This window comes from Tenebrio molitor, chromosome 4 (assembly GCF_963966145.1).
Source record: "Tenebrio molitor chromosome 4, icTenMoli1.1, whole genome shotgun sequence".
Lineage (NCBI taxonomy): Eukaryota > Metazoa > Arthropoda > Insecta > Coleoptera > Tenebrionidae > Tenebrio > Tenebrio molitor.
In genome coordinates this window covers 24,386,646-24,408,405 of record NC_091049.1, presented here as the reverse complement: position 1 = coordinate 24,408,405, position 21,760 = coordinate 24,386,646, and the positions used below count along the sequence as shown (strand labels likewise).

The following is a 21,760-nucleotide window of genomic DNA, read 5'->3' as shown; positions in this document are numbered from 1 at the left end:
TATTTTGAAACCTAAATTGGGCTTGAAACGCTATTACGTAACTGCTACTTCTAAAAATTGTTCTACATTGGTTTGATTCCCCAAAACCGTTCTAATTAATAATTACTTCTTAAATTTCATTCTCTCTCTCTCACTCACACGTCTGATTTCTACGATTACCTGGCTTTACCGTTACCCGGTCCTCTGTGTTTTCTACCGACTCCCTTTCTATTTTGCTTTGTTACTTTTCTAACTAAAAGTGCAAACGATTCTAGTTCTTTTCTACGATAAAGCGCTCTGTTTTTTAATTTGCAATTCTCGCCCTTTAATTACAAATATGCCACAAATTTGAGAATGCTAAAAAAAGTAAATTAACCTGATGAACATTAATTTTGTTGTTCTCTCAATTTGAAACCTGCTAACATCAAATTCATTAATTCAATTATCCCCTGATTTTAACTGGACCACCCAAATTGTCGAACATGTAATTACAGTAAATTTATTGCAACGCTTCTTTTCCCCTGAACACTTGTTCCCCTTGGGCTATGTTTTGCCTCGGACGCGTACCTGCATTTTCAAAGAAAGGTTGGCAGATTTCACTTGAGGAGTGTGGTGCCACTCTTGTGAACAAAGCAACAATAAAATTTACAACTGACCAGCATTTCCGTCGCAAATGAACGGTATTTAAAATATTTCGTTGAAATTATTTTAAAATTAAAATTCTTAATTTATTGAACCTATTCGGACCGTTACAATACCAAACATTCTAACCTCAAAATCTTGTATTCACCTGAAGAAAGATGATTCGTTTTTATCAGGAAGTAGTGGTTAAGTACAAGACATTTGAATAATTTGCAACATTATTAACATAATTTATTTTGTAAAATTACAGTTGTAAACATTATTGTTACAATTCTCCACTTTAGAGAACAATGCAGAAATTATTTGGTTACTGTCAGCTTTCAGCTTTATTACTACTGGGTTGAATGTCAGTATGTTGTACTGGTGCTTCTCTTACGGTTTATTAAAAATTTGTGAATTAAAGAATAGTTATTACATACTTTCGTGAGAAGAAATTGTCCTATGTAACGTTGTTTCGATTTTTGTGGTAATAATTCAGAATTTAGTCCTGCCACTAGTTGTACTGCCTCTGGTGTCACATTTAACTCACTCTATATTATATACTAGACATTTTTTTCACTCGATTAATACACCAAAATCAAATTTTGAAGCACGACCGTGAAAATTTAGCCGGCAAATAATTTGTTAGGAAAAAAACAAATGAGTGGTCACCGTCGTCAAGGAATTGATTCCACAGCATTCTATTCTTTATTGACGATATCAAATTCTACAATTAAATTAGTCTTGATTTTTTAAAAATTTAATATTTTGGTCAGCCGGAAAGTCGAATACAAATGTCGTACGGGAGGTATTTTCCGGCGCTCCAACTAATCAGCCACTCGGCTGGGCCATCGTGGCCGAAACCAGTTGTCGCGCTGGAAAAATTACCTCCCGTACTCTTATGTAAATAACTATTATGCTCGAATTGTAAAGCCAGGATAATATTCTTGAAAAGTAAAAATTAATCCGCAAAAATGTTCTGTTTCAGACTTTGAAATTGTTAAAACCAACTATCAACGATTTATATCAGTAACTTCTGTGTCATTCTCAATTTACTGTCCATTTGAAATGGAATTTATTACAAAGGACGATAATTATTTGGATCGCTTTAAATTCTATCGAGAGGAGCAAAAATGGTACAGTTTTACCATTCTTTTACAAAATGATACTGTTTGGTACTTGGAAAATGATGAAGTTATAGGAAAAAGAATCGATTTTAAACCATCTAATATATTTGTTACTACTAAACACGAGACTTTTTGGAAAATCCACAAATGTAAGTACTTAAAGTCAAGTTCATTATTATTTGTCTACTGGATAAAAAGTAAGGTTGGCAGGTTACCTTCTAGTACTTTTTGCTTCATATAGTTGTCAGCATGCAACTTTGAGCCTTTGTTTGTTTAGATGTTTGACAGTAAGTTAGTAACTGCAATTATTAGAGTAGTATAGGTATAAGAAAAAGTAGGCTCGATCCTGTTTCCTAGGGGAGTTTTTGAGAGTTATATTTGCAGTAAATCCAAGAAAATCTAAATAAAATCCATTCAAAAATCAAAAAGCCACCACCTGTTGCTTTAAGTTGGTAAAATTTAAAAAACCCTAGCTAGTTATGTTTTATTGCAATGTTTGTAAGTATAAATTATGACATTTGATTCAAAATAAAATTCAATTGCTTAGAATTTCGTTCAAATTGTTTTATTATTACTCAGTACGATTCAGTTATTTATTAATTTTTATTATATTTGCTTAAACATGCCCAGAAAAACAAGACACTTAATAAATACTTAACCTCAAAATTACAATTCTCACCAAATTTTACACTAGACAGCGTTGCCGATAGTAATTATCGAGGATGGTGGTTTTTTGATTTTTGAATGGACTGTAGTTAACATAAAATTCATATTTTATTTTCACTCTAGAAACATTTTGTTAATGATCAATTAATTAAAAATTAATTAACAATTGACAAACACCTCTATAGGAACCAGGATGGTGTCAACTCTATTTAATATACTAATTTTAATTGAAATCACGCTTATTTGCCTTAATTAGGTATTATTTCGTTTCATATGAAAATTGACGTCTTGATATTTGACACTTTGACTGATTTGTCATTGAATATTGTAGGTATATTATACCGTGCGATGGAAAATTAAAAAAAAATCGAGTCATTATTAATTATTGACTATTAAAATTTGTTATTCACTTTAGAGCAAAAAATGTTCATTGTGCAGTGTTACTTCAGAATTGGAGAAAGACAAATGGTCCTATTCGACACCTCAAATTTTTGAGGAAATTTCCGGACTTTCAAGGCACTTCCAACAACTTGCCTTGATCCTCTCTCTAAAAAAAAGGGGTGCTCTCCAGAGAACACAGAACGGTGCTGTGTTGTGCTCACCGTTGAATAAAAGTACGGGAGTTTTAAGTTTCATTGTTTCATTGGACTAGATAAGGAAATTCTTTTACAACCTACAGGGCGACAAGTCACACATAATTCATCCTTTATGAAAATCAAGATTTCAATTTCAACTTTCTCAAAATCACTAACCTAACTTTTAAGACTGACATCTGATAATTGAATCTTACTATACTAAGGACAACGTAACATTTTATCTGCCCCACCCATTTCATTTTCTTAGTTACCAATCAAATAGGTTGATAAGACGATCTGATTTACACAGTAAAAATTTTTGACATTCGAATTGTCTTAATGACATTTTATTTTTTAGAACCTAAAACAATAATTGTGGACTTGACAGCAAAATTCTAACCTTAACTTTTTTACGTGGCAAATGTGATGAAAAGTTATACAGATTGAATCTGGCTTTGATTCTGATTGGTCAATTTTAGTGGGCGGAGCAAATAAAAAGTTATAACGGCAATACTATAATTGCCAACTGAAATTTTTGGTCTAAGCCAACTCTATTTTTTTTTCGATCGCACGGTACAATAATAGATATAAGATATTAAATTAATTTCAGATCAGTTTATGTGGTCCGATAGTGCTGCCGATGTAAAACCGACTACTGTAGTAATTCCATCCACACAAAAATCATGTGTAATGTTTTATGTTTCTTTATGCAAAACATGCGTTTTATACATTCCAAAATTAAACCTTACCTACATGTCAACGGATGTATCTGAAGAATATGTTATATATTCTTGGCAATCTCGTCGATTGAACTTAGAAATAATCGAAAGAAGATTAACTTTTTTCAAAGAAAAAACTGATAATCATGCCAAAGGCTACTGGGGAATTGACATCAGAGAATGTCCCGAAATTGTAGATGATAATGGTAATATTTTATTTATACAGGTGTCCCCAAAAAAGAAGACGAGTCCATAACTCCGTTATTTATTGGAAGATTTTAATTATTATCTGTACACCAAATTAAATGGTTATTAATAGACTACAAAATGGACTAATAAATTCAAGGGTAAACTGTCAAAATATTTTTTTTTCAAATGGAATTACATATTTTTTTTTAGTAATTCTGATAAAGATTTTTATTCTTAAAACAACAAATATACACTTGATTTTTTTTTTTAAACGCTACTATCGTCTATGTTCCATTTTGCGCTAAACATTGGCGGCATATCTGCGCAATCCCACATGTTATTATTACTTGTCATTTGAGGTAGTTCGGTGGCCGCTAGGCTGTCGGAGACAGTGCTCCGAGGTCGCGGTCCCGGCGCTAGTGGGTTCAAATCTCACCGAAGGGTGAGGATTTTTTCTTTTTCCAAGGAAGGAACCTCCGCCGGGCCATGGATGTGTGTGTATGTCTTTCAGGGGCTGACGGTAGGGTGGTGGAAGGAAGTGTGACACTCTTCAAATCCCGGCCGGATGGGCCTCCCATGGATGTTGTGTTGTTGTATTCGTGTTGTGTCGTCCAGAAAGGAGAAAGGAGAAGAGAGGGTGGGCGTGGGTGGCCGGGGAAAGTACCCCGGAGCCCCGCCGCACCACATAAGGAAAAAGAGAGGAAAAACAAGCCGACCGCAAAGGTCCCTCATAGGCCAGGAGTGGTGAAAGGGGAAAGGCTACAAAAAAAAAAAATTATTTGTCATTTGTTTTTCCAGCTACCGTAATTTGGTTATTACGTTGTAACGCAATGGATTTTGATAGCTTTTCGCTTGGTGCTCGTCATTTGTTTCAAAAGTTAGTGTTATTTTTTTTATGTGAAGTTATGCTTGTGATACATTGTTGTTTTCAGAATTAAAATCTCTATCAGAATTATTAAAAAAAAGTATATAAACCTATTAGAAAAAAAAATTTTTTTGACAGTTTAGTCTTGAAGCCCTTGGAGCTATACGTGAATTTAGTAAGCCGTTTTGTCGCCTATTAACAACCATTTAATTTGGTGTATAGATAATTAAAATCTTCCGATAAATAAAGGAGCTATGGACTCGTCTTTTTTTTTTGGGGACACCTGTATAATGTATATATATTTGCACAAGTACCTGTATGTATATCTGTTTTTTCAGTAATTTACAGGACACAAATAATTGACAAAAAGGAGACCAACCACACTTGCCAAATTATGTCACTGGTGGGTAAAAATGATAAAAAAATCGCATCTGTAGAAGAAAGAACAGAATGTGAAGCTGGAAAATTAGGGCAGCCACATTGTTGCGTCAGTTGTGAAGCTGTATTGGGACCGAAGTATAAGTTTTGCGAAGAACACCGCATTTGTGAAAACAGAAAATGCAGTTATGCTTGGGGCTACACAGGACGGCTTAATACGAGTACAGGTTAGTAAATATATATTTTGAAAATAATATACAGGTGTCCGCCCTAAGAGTTTGGTTGGGTCTATTTCTGGTATCTTCAAGGTTATAAGGTTGAAATCTTAGGACGTAAGTGAGTCCATTGGGGACGTAATTAGACATTAGAAGGATCTAACAAGTCCCATAAACACCTTTTTATTAGGTCCAAAATAATGGGGATAAATTAACCCCTATCCACACTCATTCGACGCTGCTGTCCACAAAAATATGTACCTAGTCAGGAATTAATTGTTGGTGTTTGTATGGATGACAGTATCTAAGCAACCATACCTGAATCGTTTATGACAAATCTGACAAATTGGAATCAAATTAATGACATTTATTGAAAACGCTGTATGCTGTGTGCGTTAATTCAGGTTATTTAATATCTGTTCACGTTGGAATGAACATCAGTGGTGCAAATGACCTGACCTGTTACTATGACAACTCATATGAAAGCTAATGCCAAATGAGTGCGATTTGCACCACTGATGTTCAATCCAACGTGAACAGGATATAGGTACAAAAGCCGATTTTGTAGCCTGAGATAAACGATAAACAAATGCACTTTTATTACTGTTTAATGACTTTAATGTGACTGTTTGATTTAAAAAAAAATAGGTACATTATTTTTTGATTTCTTCTTTTTGTTTCTATGCATGAGCATGGTTGTTTACATTTTCATATTCAAAATAAAAATCTTTATAAAACTGAGCAAAAAAAGTTAATAGTGCAATTTGAAAAAAAAAGTTGACTATCATCTATCAAAATCAGAACTCAAGAACAAATTTTGGATTAATTCAAATTGTAACCCATTTAAAACGATTTTGTTTGACACATCATTTATTAAAATCGTATGAAAAATAAGGAAGTTACAGAACCAAAGATTTTTCATAATACACCCGGTATATAAAAATGAATCGCCGTTCGTTAGTCTCGCTAAAACTCAAAAACGGCTTAACCATTTGAATATTTATTTTTTCTTTTGTTCGCTTTAATACAGGGATGGTTTAAAAAGAAAACAAAATTGGAAAAGTTGCCCGGAAAATGGGAAAAACTGAAAGTGCTTTTTTCTATGGGTACGACTGGAACGATTTGGCTAATTTTTTTTTAAATGTTCGTAATAATCCGTATGAGATTTTTATGTAAAGAAAAACTGGAAAAGTTGCCCGGAAAATTGGAAAATTCGGGAAAAATTGAAAGTACTTTTTTGTGATGGATATGCATAATTATTTTTTTGTTTTGTTCGTTATAGTCGTGAAAAAGTTTTCAGGAAAAAAAAATCGGGACAATTACAAAGGAAAGTCGAAAAATTCTGGCAAACTGCAAAAATTATAATTTTTGTATGCATTCTCGATCATAACTGACAATAGGAACGACATATTTGATTAATTCTGTTTTTTTTTTGCTCGATATGCCCCGGGATGGAAATAACTCGATTGAATGTTTTCAATAGAATAAAAAATCTGGAATATTTGGACAAAAATCTGGAAAAACTAAATTAAAATAATTCGGGGAAAACTGAAAGTGCATTTTTGTATAAACTCAAGACCATAACTCAGGATTCGAACGATGGCTATGCGTAATTCTTTTTTGGTTTTGTTTGTTAGGGTTTTGGGTAAGTTTTTGTAAAAAAAATTCGGGACAATTACAAAGGAAAGTCGTAAATTCGGAGAAATTTCAAAAATTATAATTTTTGTATGCACTCTCGATCATAACTGACAATAGGAGCTACATACTTGCTTGATGCTTTTTTTTTGTTTTTAATTGACAATCCAACTCGAAAATTTTTAACCAATCGAATTGCAGCATTTTTCAAATTTGGACCAATCCAATTGATTTATAGTGAAAAAACACCGAGCAGAGTGAAAAAATAACCAGCTGAGTGAAAAACAACTAGTGGTTTTTCAGCGAAATAATTTATGTCAAAATGAAACGTCAAATTTATTAGGTCAACTGGATAAAATTTTTCTCGGTGGATTGTCAAGTCGAATACAATTTGTGGTCTAATTTTTTTCTGCAAAATTTGTCATTTAAGGCATTCGTAGCTTTTGCTTTTGGAAAATTACACTCGTCTCCTTCGTCGACTCGTGTAATTTTCGTTGCAAAAGCTACTCATGTCTTAAATGACAAATTTTGTCGGAAAAAATTAGACCACTTATTGTATTATACAGGGTCTTTCACAACTCGCGCCCTAGAGAAAAAGAGGAAACAAGAGATCGCATTTGGATGTGTAATTTTGAAGAAAAAAAAATTTAGCTTAAAAGATATTCGAGAAAAGACAACTTAAATTTAATCAATCAGAGATCTACACCTCCAAGGTGTGTTTGCCGTAATTTTACGTTGCTAGGATTTCATTTAAGAAAAAACATCTTTAAAATATTTGGGCGATTGGAGTTGTTTTTGAAAGATGTCACTGTCAAATTAAATTTGTAATAAAAAAAGCCAAAACCTTTGTTTATTTGGTTACAATCATGTATTCAGCCGCTGATTATTTAGAAATGATAATAATTTTTGGGTCAGGTCAGGGAGGCAGCAAGAGTCTTCGAATAACGTTTTCCGGGCAGAAATGACAATTATTTTTTCGTTTGCAACACATTTTTTTTTAATTTTTTGCTATAATACGTTATAATAATAATTGAAATGACCTAGAATGCCATTTAGTTGCGACTATTAAGCATCAATCACTACCACACGAGTCCGAGGCCCCCGGCCCGTCCAAGACAAAACATGTGAGCGCGGCCGACCTGGTCATACCAGCCAAAAATCATCGGTGGGCTTTGCGCATCAGAGCCTCTGTAACCGATTTATTGCCAGATCCGACACTGGTGGCTCAGCTCAGGTCCGTGGAGTCGCTACACTCTACGCATCTCCTATAGAATCGCCCATAGGCTTTGCTTAAGCAGTTGACATCTGAACTTGCAATGTAATGACAGCTCTAACATTTCAGATTGTTAACCTAAATTTGTTGAGAATAAAAAGTCAAATCTAATAGTGTCAAAATTACAGTAACCGAAACATTTTTTGTAGCTGATGGTATTATTTTTGAAACCTAGCAACTGGCTTTATTTGGTTGAAAAACCTCGAGATGCCCTTCTGGGATTGGTAGAATAGAAGTCTTGTAACTCAGTTATGAGAGCAGTAATAAATTCTTTGTTTCTATTTTTTGACAACTTATTGTCGTCGGCAGGTGCCCTTTTTCTCTAGGGCGCGAGTTGTGAAAGGCCCTGTATAAAACGCAATCCAGTAAATAAAAATAAAATTACATTTGCTTTTACTTTTGTGTTGTTTCGCGATCTGTCCAACAAATGTAGTGGTTGTTTTATTTATATTCCAATTTATTTGCCTACATGCACAAATGTAATTTGACAGCTGATTGTGAAATTGGGAATCAAACCAATCGGATTGTTTACTTGAACATCGATATTGCAATCGAAATCGAAATGTAAATATTGGATGATTCAATATAATTGTGGATAAATCTGGCAACTATCTACGAAAATTTGAGCGCACTCGAACTGCGGTCCAAGTACGGTCAGGTAAAAAGGGTCATAATCGGTCTTACTAATCTCCTCCGGAACTGCGGTCAAGACCTCGAGAGGTGAATTTTTTTTTATCAGTCAACAACACAGAATCTCATACAACATTTTCTTGTGAAAGTAACATGCAATTTATGTGTAATCAACAAAATATTCTTAGCATGGAAATGGCATTATCGAGTCAAAAGTTGGGTTATATTCAATGAAGGCTGTTCACACATATTTGTCAGCTAAATGTCAGTTGTGGCTAAGATTCTGTGTGCGGAATAGCACCTGTTCAAAAAATATAAACTTAAACTGAAAACAACCTAACCTAACACAAAAAGTGTCAATTTCCTTTAGGGAATTTGGTTATCACCGAAATACTACCAACAAAAACACTATATGGTCATAGCCAATTCGGTCCCAAAAAGTTCGTGAATGCCTAATAAGTTGAATTTTCTTGACCGCAGTTCAAGATAAGATTAGAGACGACCAAGTCAATTAAAATTCTTTGACCGTAATTCAGGTGTTGGATTATTGGGCTTCTGATCGCTGATCGCAGTTCGGGTGCACCGGAAAATTTATGTGGCAACTGTGTGGGTAGGGTAGAGTTGACATTTCTTTGACAGTTCATAGTCGCGCAATTTTAAAAGTTGTCAAATCAATGTGTAATGGAATTAAAAAAATCAAATGCACGCTTACGAAATGTCATAAAAATGTCAACTCTATCCCATTCACACAGTTGCCACATAAATTTTCGTACATAGTTGCAATATTTATTCACAATCATTTTGAATCACCCAATAAAACTGCTTGAGATTCATTGTGATTTCAAATTTAATGGAAGAAAATAAATCATTTATTTGGACATGAAATTCTGACTTAATTAAATTGTGACATAAATTCTGGAACAAAACCGCATCACATTCCAGGCACATCACACATTTCCAGCATTTCAGCAGTGTAGAATACTGCCGATAGAAGCGTAAAAAAAATTGTTCATTCATAATTAGTAGTTTTTTTAACGAGTTCGTATGTAAATTGGGATTTTTTTGGCACGAGTGGGCCAATTTAAAACGCGAGTAAAACGGATTCACACAGAAAAAAATTTTCAAATTTTGAGTGTCGAAAAAATTGTTATCTAAACTTACTTTTTTATGCAACTCGCTGCGCTTGTGCGGCAAATTTTCCTTCTCGTAAAAAAAGTATTACGTGTTGCATAAATAACTATTTATACATCAAATTCAAATATATCAAAACTTACTCAAGAATATAATGCGTTGTTAAAAATAAAAGCATATTTTTTAAAATATCGAAAATGGGGGTGGCTGATAATGGCTGGGGATCGAGTAGTGGCCTGACAACTAGTTATCCAGAATTACGTCCCCATCACAAATAAATGCATCCATTCTTTTCGCGTGGACACCCGGTATAACAACTATACAGTAATAAAATGTCGACTATTTGATATAACGCATAAATTATTAAACTATGACAATTATTGTTTATCGCCATTTGTCCATTCAAAAATTAAAAAACCACCACCTGTTGCTTTAGGTTGGTAAAATTTAAAAAACCCTAGGTCGATATTTTTTCATACTATGTTGGTGACTATAAATTACGACATTTATTTGATTCAAAATAAAATTCAATTGCTTTGAATTCCGTTCATATTGTTTTATTAACAGCACGTTTCATTTATTTATTGATTCTTATTATTTTTACTTAAACATGCCCAGAAAAACAAGACATTTAATAAACACTTAACCTCAAAATTACAATTCTCACCAAATTTTACACTAAACACCGTTGCCGATAGTAATTATCGAGGAAAATGCGACGTTGGTGGTTTTTTGATTTTTGAATCATTATTGAAGTTTATTTCTAATAAAATTATTATTGTTGTTTCAGTTGTAATCGGAAGCGTCGTGATATTAGGGCTGGCCTTATTAAGTATTATAACGGTAGACTTAATAATATATCAAAAAAGTCAAAATGTGGAGGCGAGACGCCGGTAATTATGTTGATAAGCACTGCACTATTACTTGATAGTATTATCCGTAATAGTGTATGTACTGTAACGGTCCGAATAGGTTCGATAAATTAAGAATTTTAATTTTAAAATAATTTCAACGAAATATTTTAAACGCTGTGACTAGCCTCCCGGCTCCGGTATTCATACGAATCCCGGTTTTATGCAAGTGACGTCATCGACGACCGGTATCTCGGCTGGCGATGCAGTCTAGCGTCTACGTACACCAATCTTGCGGAGCTTCGGGTCTGGGTGGATGCGTTTTTCGCGTTTTTTCTGGCTAGACACCCTCAGGGCGTCCTCCTAGATCGTGTCCCACCATTCAAACCTTGTGCAAATGAAAATTTTCCTTACCCTTTAGTTATACTAAGACTTGGCGCGACCTTGAAACACAACAAGAGAGAAAAAAAAGGCATTTGCACAAGGTTTGAATGGTGGGACACGATCTAGGAGGACGCCCTGAGGCTGTCTAGCCAGAAAAAACGCGAAAAACGCATCCACCCAGACGCGAAGCTCCGCAAGATTGGTGTACGTAGACGCTAGACTGCATCGCCAGCCGAGATACCGGTCGTCGATGACCTCACTTGCATAAAACCGGGATTCGTATGAATACCGGAGCCGGGAGGCTAGTCACAGCGTATTTTAAATACCGTTCATTTGCGACGGAAATGCTGGTCAGTTGTAAATTTTATTGAAGCCGTGTCGGCACCACATTCCTCAAGTGAAATCTGCCAACCTTTCTTTGAAAATGCAGGTACACGTCCTGTCCGAACACAACACAAAGATAACAGTTTTTATGGGAAAAGAAACATTGCAAAATTTACTTGTTCGACAATTTGGGGAGTCCAGTTAAAATCAGGGGATAATTGAATTAATTAATTTGATGTTAGCAGGTTTCAAATTGAGAGAACAACAAAATTAATGTTCATTAGGTTAATTTACTTTTTTTAGCATTCTCAAATTTGTGGCATATTTGTAATTAAAGGGCGAGAATTGCAAATTAAAAAAAAAACAGAGCGCTTTATCGTAGAAAATAACTAGAATCGTTTGCACTTTTAGTTAGAAAAGTAACAAAGCAAAGTAGAAAAGGAGTCGGTAGAAAACACAGAGGACCGGGTAACGGTAAAGCCAGGTAGTCGTAGAAATCAGACGTGTGAGTGAGAGAGAGAGAATGAAATTTACGAAGTAATTATTAATTAGAACGGTTTTGGGGAACCAAACCAATGTAGAACAATTTTTAGAAGTAGCAGAACAACGGAACTTAGTTGCATGAAATGGCACTTGCGTAACAGCGTTTCAAGCCCAATTTAGGTTTCATTTTAATTATGTTTGTTTCATTTTAATTATGTTTGTTTTATTTTAATTATGTTTGTTTCATTTTAATTATGTTTGTTTCATTTTAAATTATGTTTGTTTTGTTTTAATTATGTTTGTTTTATTTTAAATTATGTTTGTTTTATTTTAATTATGTTTGTTTCATTTTAATTATGTTTGTTTCATTTTAAATTATGTTTATTTCATTTAATTCTGTCGAATTCTTGTTGCTGATTTTTATTATTGTATAGAGCCAGTAATTCAGTGTTCGTGTTAATTCGGTTTATCCCAATTTTAGATTGTGTTTGTTTCTTGATGCTGATTTTTATTATTGTATAGAGTCAGTAATTTAGTGTTCTTTTTCAGGCTTCTAATTCAAGAACAAATTTGTAAATTTGGTCAGGTCCTAACAAAAGTCTAAATTTAAACATTTAAAATAGTGGTGGAAAAACGGAAACTGTAATTTCAAAAGTTCTAGAGATTTCGAAAAGGCGTGGAGGAACTCATTTGCGACCGTACAGGGTAAGTATGACCATGGCCGCAATCCGGCCACACCGTTGCCTTCGTATCAACAGGAAACTCACTGAATTAATATTATATATTGCGCGTTTAAATAAAATCCTGGGCTGGGAAGGTGTTGGAAACCGTCAATTGTTGTGCTTTTTTGAAGCATAGATTAACTGGAATATGTTGACAGCTAACCTAAAATTAAAAGCCAAAAAAATTTTGTTTTTTTTCTTTCTATGCAATGTTTTACATAGAATAACGTAACGATTCCTATTCTCGAAGTAAATATCTAAGGGCACCCTTTGCTGGAAACGAAAGATAAACAAATATCATTCGTGTCACACGGCGGGAAATTCAAACTTTACATTGTTCTAAACGGTTTACTTTTTCCAGCACTAATGGGTATGTCACAATAATGTAATGTTATAATGTTAGTGAAGATGGCAATGGTGTTCACAATAATATTAACGGAATGTTATATAAGCTTATAAGTTGGTGTGAACTGTCACTGCGCTTGCGCGTGTGTGAAATTCTCGATATGATTGGTAGATGTTAACGAAAATGTTAAGGAACCAGAAAATTTCTGGATCTCTTAACATGGTTTCTAACATTAATAGTAAGTAAATAACATTAACATCTAACATTAATAGTATAGGTATAACATTAACACCACCATCACCATTATTGTGAACGGTTGCACGTTTCACTAATGTTCTTAAGATTAACATTCTAACTAACACTAACATTAATATTACCCTTATATAGTTTGTCCAGCGAGAGATTGGTTGACATAAAAATCACTAAATTCTACGTAGAGAATGCAGTACCCAGCACACGTAAAATTTGAAATATATCCTTCAAGCAGTAACATTTTTGCCCTGAAATTATACTCTAATTAATGTATTCTAGTGCATTTTGTAGTTTACCACTATTGTGACAGATACTCTACTCAGCCCGGGATTCTATTTGAACGCCCGATATGTATTTTGAAGTGAATGTTGGTTTAAGATAATAATATAAATAGTGCTTTCAAAGGAATCCTCAATTTCATTATTGCCGTAACGTATGTCCCAATAGTTTTGGAATAAAATATTTGACGATATATTTTTGTAATAAGTGTAATAGTGGTTTATAGACCTCATAATATATTCAAAATCGGTATTATTATGAGTTCATGACTTCATAATAAAGAGGTGTTGGATAATAGTATATTAAAGAACGAGTTTTATAAGGGTTGATTTGGCGCACGAGTGCCAAGTGTAGAAAACGACCCGTAGGGGAGTTTTGTATAGGACGAGTGCGCCAATGCCCCTTTAAAACGAGTTTTTTTATGTTAGCCATAAACGACTCCAAATTGAATACAATAATATACCTATTAGAGACGCAGATTCTAAAATAACATATAGTATTTTATCTTCAAACGCAATAAAACCATAAAATGAACACCATTAGAACGCAATTTTAGTGATTTAAATTATTAATAAGTATTGTGTAATTATTCATGATAAATCGTAATACCCTATACAATTTGTCACAATAAATATTAATAAATGATTTCGCTGAAATCTTGGATTTTTGTAAAGTAACGCTTAAGGTACCGTGCGATCATTTAAATTATAAATTAGAGTAGGCGGGATTTTTTTTATACGATTGCCCAGAATGCCAATTGACTGATTGAATAAATGTGAGGTTATGGTTAACTTTGTGATGGTTTTCATATTCAATCGTTTTAATTTAAAGGAAATAAAAGCAATAAAGGATAATGTAGTTTTATTGAGAATTACAGAAGGTGTTCAAAGTGCTCTCCCCCAGCTTCAATGCAAGTGTTAACCCTACGTTGCATATTTTCAAATGCATTTTCCAACATCTGAACCGTTATAGCGTTGCATGCATTTGAAATTGCCTCTTGCAGTTCTTCAAGATTGTGCGGGTTATTTTTAAAAATGGTGTTTTTGAGATATGGGAAAATGAAAAAGTCTAGAATTGTCAGGTCCGGGCTTCGAGGCGGAAATTGAATTACTCGATCATCATAAAACTCGTGAATTCGAGCCATAGTTTCCCTTGTCTTATGAGCTGTTGCATTGTCCTGTTGGAAGTACCCATGTAGAAGTTCGTCATCATGAAAATTTTGGAAAAAAAGTTCGAGTAAATTATTTCGATATCTCGCAGCATTTATCGTTCCTTAAAAAAATACAGGTCCAAATATGCGTCTTCGAGAGACCGCTAGCCAAACACCAATTTTCTGCGGATGGAGAGGCGATTGAACAAACTCATGAGGATTAATTGACGACCAAATTCGCATATTTTGTTTGTTTACATATCCAGAGAGATGGAACCATGATTCGTCGGAAAAGAATGTTAAATCTAAGGTATTGTTGTTATTTAGATTATTCGAAAACCACTGACAGTATCTTATTCGTGCAGGAAAATCTCGTGGGAGTAGCTCATGAACGACGGTTATTTTATAAGGATGAAGATTTAAATCTTGTTTCAATATTTTGTGGCAAGTTCCATATGAGAGGTCCATCTCTTGGGCTAATCTGCGGAGAGGTTTTTTAGGAGACTGTTCCATTCTTGCTGCAACGTCTGCCACAATCTCAGGAGTTCTTTTTTTTGGGCGCTCCACTACCGGCTTTTCGACCAACAGTCCCAACAATACGAAAATTCGCCACACATTTATAAATTTGTTGGACCAATTTTTGGTAATCCACAATGAAATTAGGGAATGCGTTTTGAAAATTATTAACGCAGTGTTCTACAGAATACGTCCATTCGCCATTCTCTCGTCGTTCAGCGTTTTTAAAATAACTCTCAGTAATAAAAATTTTATGTTCTAAATCAAACATTTTGAAACGTCACTTTGACAAAACAAATTTTAAATCAAATTGTCAACAATCAATGTTGCCAACCTAATTGAAAATGCACAGCCAGCTCTAATTTATAATTTAAATGATCGCACGGTATAAGATTATAAAATATGGCCCTTTAAAAGTATTTGACCGGAGATAAACGTTCCTTTTGTCGCAATTGCAGTAGGCGGTCAGCCCAACCATAAATCATGCTTCAAGCAATTCTCTGTTGTGAATTCCAGAGCCGGCGTCAAAACAAATGTGTACCGACGAAATTCTATTTATTTATTAAATACACAATACTATTACAAATCATGTTTACTGTTTTCAAGACACAAAGTACTAAAGGGAATTTCGTTACAATAACAAAATTTACAATAAACATCAAAAACATGTTCTTTCACAAATTTTTAAACCCTGCCCTGAACGAAGGAAAAGGGATGCAACTGCACGAGCCGAGACAACCATCTTAACGCCAATATTGATTTCCATTATTGGGATAATTTTAGTGCTGCCATATAATGTTATACCTTAAGCGTTACTTTAGTTTATGTGATTTGGCACATAAACAGTCAATTTTGCTATTTAAAATGACACTTTTACCTTGTCATTTAAGTGACACAATTTGTCACTTTTATGACGTTTGAAGATAAAAGATTTTTTCTGCTTCGGTGTCACAATGATCATTTTGTGACACCGAAAACAGTTTCACAAAGATACATTTTATAGCATCGTTTCCAGTGATAATTGAATTTGAGGTTGGTATTGAAAGTAAATTTCAGTGTTAAATATGATGTCATTTGAACCTGAATCCATGTTTTGGATCAAAATAAACTATTAAGGCGGTAGATTATTATTGTAAGAACATCTGGCAGACCATTTAAAATTTAATTTTCAATGAAATGACATTGCTTCGTCAATACCAACCCAATGCCAATAAAATATAAGTCACTAGATAATAATTTTATATTTAAAAAAATTAATGAAGCCGAAGTAGAAAAAATTGCATGTTACACTCGTTGGAAAAGACATGTTGTCGAACTCGTTCCTTTAGAACACTCCTCACTGCGTTCGTCGTGTTCTAAACCCTCTCGTTCGGCAATAGATTGTCTTGCGCAACCCGTATAACAATATACTATTTAGTGGATCGTTTATTTTATATGTGAGAAGTAAATGTCGAATTTTCTTAGGAAAACTGATGCGTGATGATAGTATCGGGTGTTCATTTAATATTCTGGTAGCATTACCTATGGAAACATTTTATTTCTGTGAAGGCATGTCGTCGTTTGAACTTCCCGTTAGTAAAATTAGAGTAGAACTGACAATTTTGACATTTGCGTTCAGATAAGTCTACTGTTTGCTGCTGTTCACGTTAGAGCAGAAAACGTTTTGATTGAAAGTTATTTTCGCAATCGCAATGGTTTGAAAGTGAATGGTTCATGGATCTATTCCGTACAAAACTGCTTAGAAGAGTTTATCGCCGAATTTCCCAATGTTATTGTTGACGGAAAACCTTCGAAGATAACCTGAGCCGGTGTGTAAAGTTGTTTCGTGATACTGGAGGCGTTTACCGAAGAAAAACCACAGGTCAGCCGCTAAAACGCACTGCTGCAATTAGTGCAGCTATTGAAACTGCAAGAGAAATAATGCAAAATGCTCCCCACACTTCAGTGCGTCAGTCATCGCAACGCAACAGGCTGAACCTTATGTAGGAAAGCAGGAACGTGCCACAAATTGTTACGAAAAGAAGAAGGTAGACATTTCCAGCACCTCATTTAATAAACTGATTAATTTCTGCATGAATTGTAATTCGTGTCATGCTGTTATTTTTTAGTGAGGTTATGTCGTATTTTAACGCTGCGACATCCGTTTTTCAAAACAAAAGATTTCCATAGGTGATGTTACCAGACTATTAAATGAACACCTTTTATAACATTATACACAATTTAATTTTAAATGAATCTTTGCAAATGAATAAGCAAGCATGTCAGTGTTGTTTTCAAAATAGTAACATCAACTTATCCTGCAGAAAATGAAAGAGCCATCATTAGCACATGGCAACTTATTGTGTACTTTATAAAAAACCTTGTTATTCCTTTCACTTACGTAAGATTTCTGTCAATTCTATTGTTCATTAAACTTACTGTTCATTGTAAAGATGGCATTGTTTCGCTGTGTTTATTTCTAAAAGATGAAACACATCCCAAAATAAGAAAGATGATGTACCTTTTGTATTACCAATTACTATGTAAGTATTATGTATTAATATACCTTATATTTTAAATAAAGTATAAAAATATAATTTCTTTCATACTGAAACGTTTCGACTTTCTTCGCTCTTCCTCATGGCAGCTCTCTATGTCAAAAACTTTAACATTTGTTATTTCATAAAAATCTTCAAAAGTGTAAAATAAAACATTTGGTCAGCCCAAATGTCTAATAGAAATGTCGTGTGGTTGGTATTTTATTCACAATCAGTTAGTAACGTACAGCTTTTAGAACCCTTTAAAGGTTGCAAAGTGAGCAATTCCACGCATAAATGAGTGAGTAATGAGATGTAATAGGTCAGAAATGAAACCGTTTCCGACCTGTGGAGGCGCTACTACCGTACCCATTGCGAAAATCTCTGTAGGTTTTTTCGTAGTTTGGTTTTCTCAGATACGTGATTGAGTGTTAATTTTTGTGCGGATTTCTGCAATTGTGGGGGAGTACACACTTTTCCGAAAATTACAGAGTTTACAGATGATTACTTAGTTACATTCTTAAAAGCCAGAGGTAGGCGATATTTATTACTTATTTTATTATCGTCTGCTTGTCCACTCCCTGGAAATTGGTAAAATGACAAGCGCTGTAATTTACTAATTGGAAATGAGTAACTGCTTCCCCTAAAAGATTAAGATTTGACCGCCGCTGGAATTTGCTAATGGCCTATGATGTTGTACAAGTCCGTGAGACAAACCCAAGTCCAGGGGTAATAAATGTTCATGGGGAAAAAGGGTGCAATAAAACACTCGCTCCGCATTTTAGGAATTCCCATTTAAATTAGAGAATAAATGAATTAATTAATTTCATGTTAGCAGATTTAAATTAAGAGAAACGCCAAATTAATGTTCACTGGGTTAATTGACTTTACTTTGGCATTCTTAAATTTTTGTCAAATGTGTAATCAAAGAAGAGAATTGCAAATTAGAAACAAAACGCTTCACGTAAGTTACGTAAGTGTCATGTCATGCAACTAAATTCCGTTGATCTGCTACTTCTAAAAATTGTTCTACATTGGTTTGATTCCCCAAAACTGTTCTAATTAATTCGTAGTTTTCATTCCCTCTCTCTCACTCACACCTCTGATTTCTACGACTACTTGGCTTTACCGTTACCCGGTCCTCTGTGTTTTCTACCGACTCCCTTTCTACTGTAGTGACCCAGTTTAAAATTTAAATTTTAATTCTCGGTGCCGCCACGAGAGCGCGCCAAATGTGAAGGTACTAGCGGCTAGATTAGGAACTGAGGGATGGGGTTGGCAACGCTGTTGAAAAGCGGAAATATAGCGGGGGTGAAACGGGCTCGCTCGGGTGGATAAAGGGGGTAGGTCACTTTTGTTTGGTTTTTCAAAACGAACACACCTTGCGAAGAGCGATCCAGGTTCTCAAATTTGTAAGTGTTACCCGTGGGCTGTTTGGGTGGTCCAAAACCACCCCCGCTCGTTCTTTTGTCGCGTCTGGTCCCAACTTTCTAAAAATAGTCGACGCCGGCCGGAAACGGCACGGCCACTGGTCAGTGGCCACTTCTTTACCTGATCTAAGAGGAGGAGGTTGTTTTTTTCCGTGCTCCTCTCCTTCTGCACAAAGGGCCTGATGGTCCGGGTAAACCGGCTGGATTGCGAAACGGCTATCTTCTTCGACGGGGTGCATTTGCTACTCCAGCGTTAAAACGGCATCGGTCAACAAATCTCGACACCGGCCCCGAAGATGGACTCGACAGTTCGACCGCTCCAGGGGGCCGGTGGTAACATAAGTTAAATCTGACTCAATTTCACTTCCGTCCCGAGTAGATATTTGTGTCCCCGTTAGGAATTCGACGTTTTTCATTCACCTGGGTAATTTATTCCACGTTCGTTGGCTTTTTGTTTTTTTGTTTTTGTTTTTGGGACCAGGACCACGTGGTAAGGGTCTTGTTTCAGAATTCGCATAATACAACGACTGATTATTTCACTTTTATTTGTTCGCGAGCGTGGGGTCGATCACGTGGTTGAGTTATCGCCTCTCGCACACGAAAGAAAAATTGTAAATATTAAATTCTGACATGCTAAATTCACAAATTTGTTAAAATCATAATTTGTTCGTATCGAAAGAAAAGTTTGTGTCATGTAATTGGGAAAGCAGTTTAGAGCGACATCAGCGTTCGTTTCGTCACGGGTTGTAATAAATGTTCCGTACTTCGATAGGCATTGATTGCTGATTGGGACTATGTAGATCACTGCACGTTGTAGTTTCCTTCGCTCAGCGTAATTTCTTTTCCTTTTTTTTTTGGCCTCGTCCCCTCCGAACCTACGCCACAGATTACTTATACCAGATCGGACACTCTTGTCGGAACCTTTGATGAATTGCATTCGCCGTCAATGACCTTCACTAGCGTCGCCCTTTAAATGGGTTACTGCTGCTGTTGCCATATTGAACAATATGTCAGCGATACAGTGTTGCAATGGTCGCAGATTTAAAATAAAAAAATGGAAAAAAAATCCTGAAGTCTAATTCCACAGGTTTATTCGAAACGTCGCGTCGGAGTGTTAAAAGACAGGTTTAAAAATATTTTTTAATCAAAATATGCTTAGACAATAGCGAGAGAAAGTCCTCCCTCCTTAACATTTTAAACTTATATACTAGCCCCATTCCCAATATTTCACCCCGTGGCCACGTATTGGGTGATTCAAAATGATTGTGGCCAAGTATGGCAACTATGTACGAAAATTTATGTGACAACTGTGTGGGTAGGGTAGAGTTGATATTTCTTTGACAGTTCATAGTCGCGCAATTTTGAAAACTGTCAAATCAATGTGTAATGATATCAAAAAAATCAAATGCACGCTTATGAAATGTCATACTCATGACAACTCTTCCTCATCCACATATAGTCTTTGCCAAAGCCAAATAACCACCAACACTGCACTCTACCCAAAAAATCAACCGGCAACCTTGTACACTTAGATTTGATTGGTCTAGCATCCTAGTGATGTCAAAATTGCCATTATACACTTAGTGTAATTTTGTTTTCACCAACATAATTCAACAGGTGGTGGTTATTTGGGCTTGGCACGGCCTATAGTTGCTAGATAAATTTTCGTACATAGTTGCCATACTTGGCCACAATAATTTTGAATCACCCAATACACAAAAATGTTGCCAGGCCAGGGAGATGACCATTATTTATGGTCATAACAACTATCACACCACCGTGTTTTCCACCACTTGGGCCGGAAGGGGTGAGGTATTTTCGCATCACCTTCCACGTGGACATCCACGTCGACTTGACGACGACGAATCGTGTTGCATTAGTCGAAGATTTTCTTACATATATTATGCTAAACAAAAGTGCGAATACTGCGATAAAGCAAGGACAGATCGAAATTGTCATCAGACGCCGACGGTTTTTCTCGCTACGGATTTTCACATAGCACATGATCCGAACATGCACGATGTACTCGTATATTATTTTGGGACAAGCGGCAGTGCTGCGCATGCCTACGGGACTTTTAAATTGGTTAATATTCTATCCTTTATTAATTTCTTAACATCTCTCTCGAGTGTCCGATCTGGTATAAGTAATCTGTGCCTACGCGTGAGATTCACGTCCACACATGGAAGTTGTGTGTCCCGTCATCTCCCTTCCGACCGGCATGCGGATGTAGAAATAGGGCGCGGGGGTGTCGCATGCGTTAGAGGTTGTACAGGGTCTCTATAAATGATTGTCGGGTCCAGCCAGCCATGGAAACTTGTCAAATTTTGAATGTGCCGCTTTGTTCGGCAAATAATGAATGTCACATTTTCAGGTTAGGTTGTTGGCTTTTAACCAGAGACAAGTTTCAACCGTATTTTGCTCCTGCTAACATTAATGTATTTATTATTTAATATCAACACCAACAGGGGAGCAATTATTGCCCCCATCGTACCGCCACACAG

General features: G+C 35.3%; 1 protein-coding gene across 9 annotated transcripts in view; it reads left to right on the top strand.

Moving 5' to 3' along the window:
* Positions 1–17,886, top strand: part of LOC138127825 (uncharacterized) — a 41,984-nt gene extending 24,098 nt beyond the window's left edge. For 6 of the 9 annotated variants that reach the window (XM_069043897.1, XM_069043896.1, XM_069043900.1 and 3 more), the window contains 6 exons: positions 1,589–1,876; positions 3,579–3,893; positions 5,080–5,346; positions 10,794–10,896; positions 11,866–15,104; positions 15,160–17,886. In XM_069043897.1, the coding sequence (XP_068899998.1) occupies positions 1,589–1,876; positions 3,579–3,893; positions 5,080–5,346; positions 10,794–10,896; positions 11,866–11,893 (1,001 nt within the window). In that variant the 3' untranslated portion in view covers positions 11,894–15,104; positions 15,160–17,886. Of the gene's footprint in view, positions 1–1,588; positions 1,877–3,578; positions 3,894–5,079; positions 5,347–10,793; positions 15,105–15,159 lie in introns of all 9 variants that reach the window. The other 3 variants (XR_011158440.1, XR_011158439.1, XM_069043899.1) reach the window with 2 other exon arrangements.
* Positions 17,887–21,760: the final 3,874 nt, after the last annotated feature.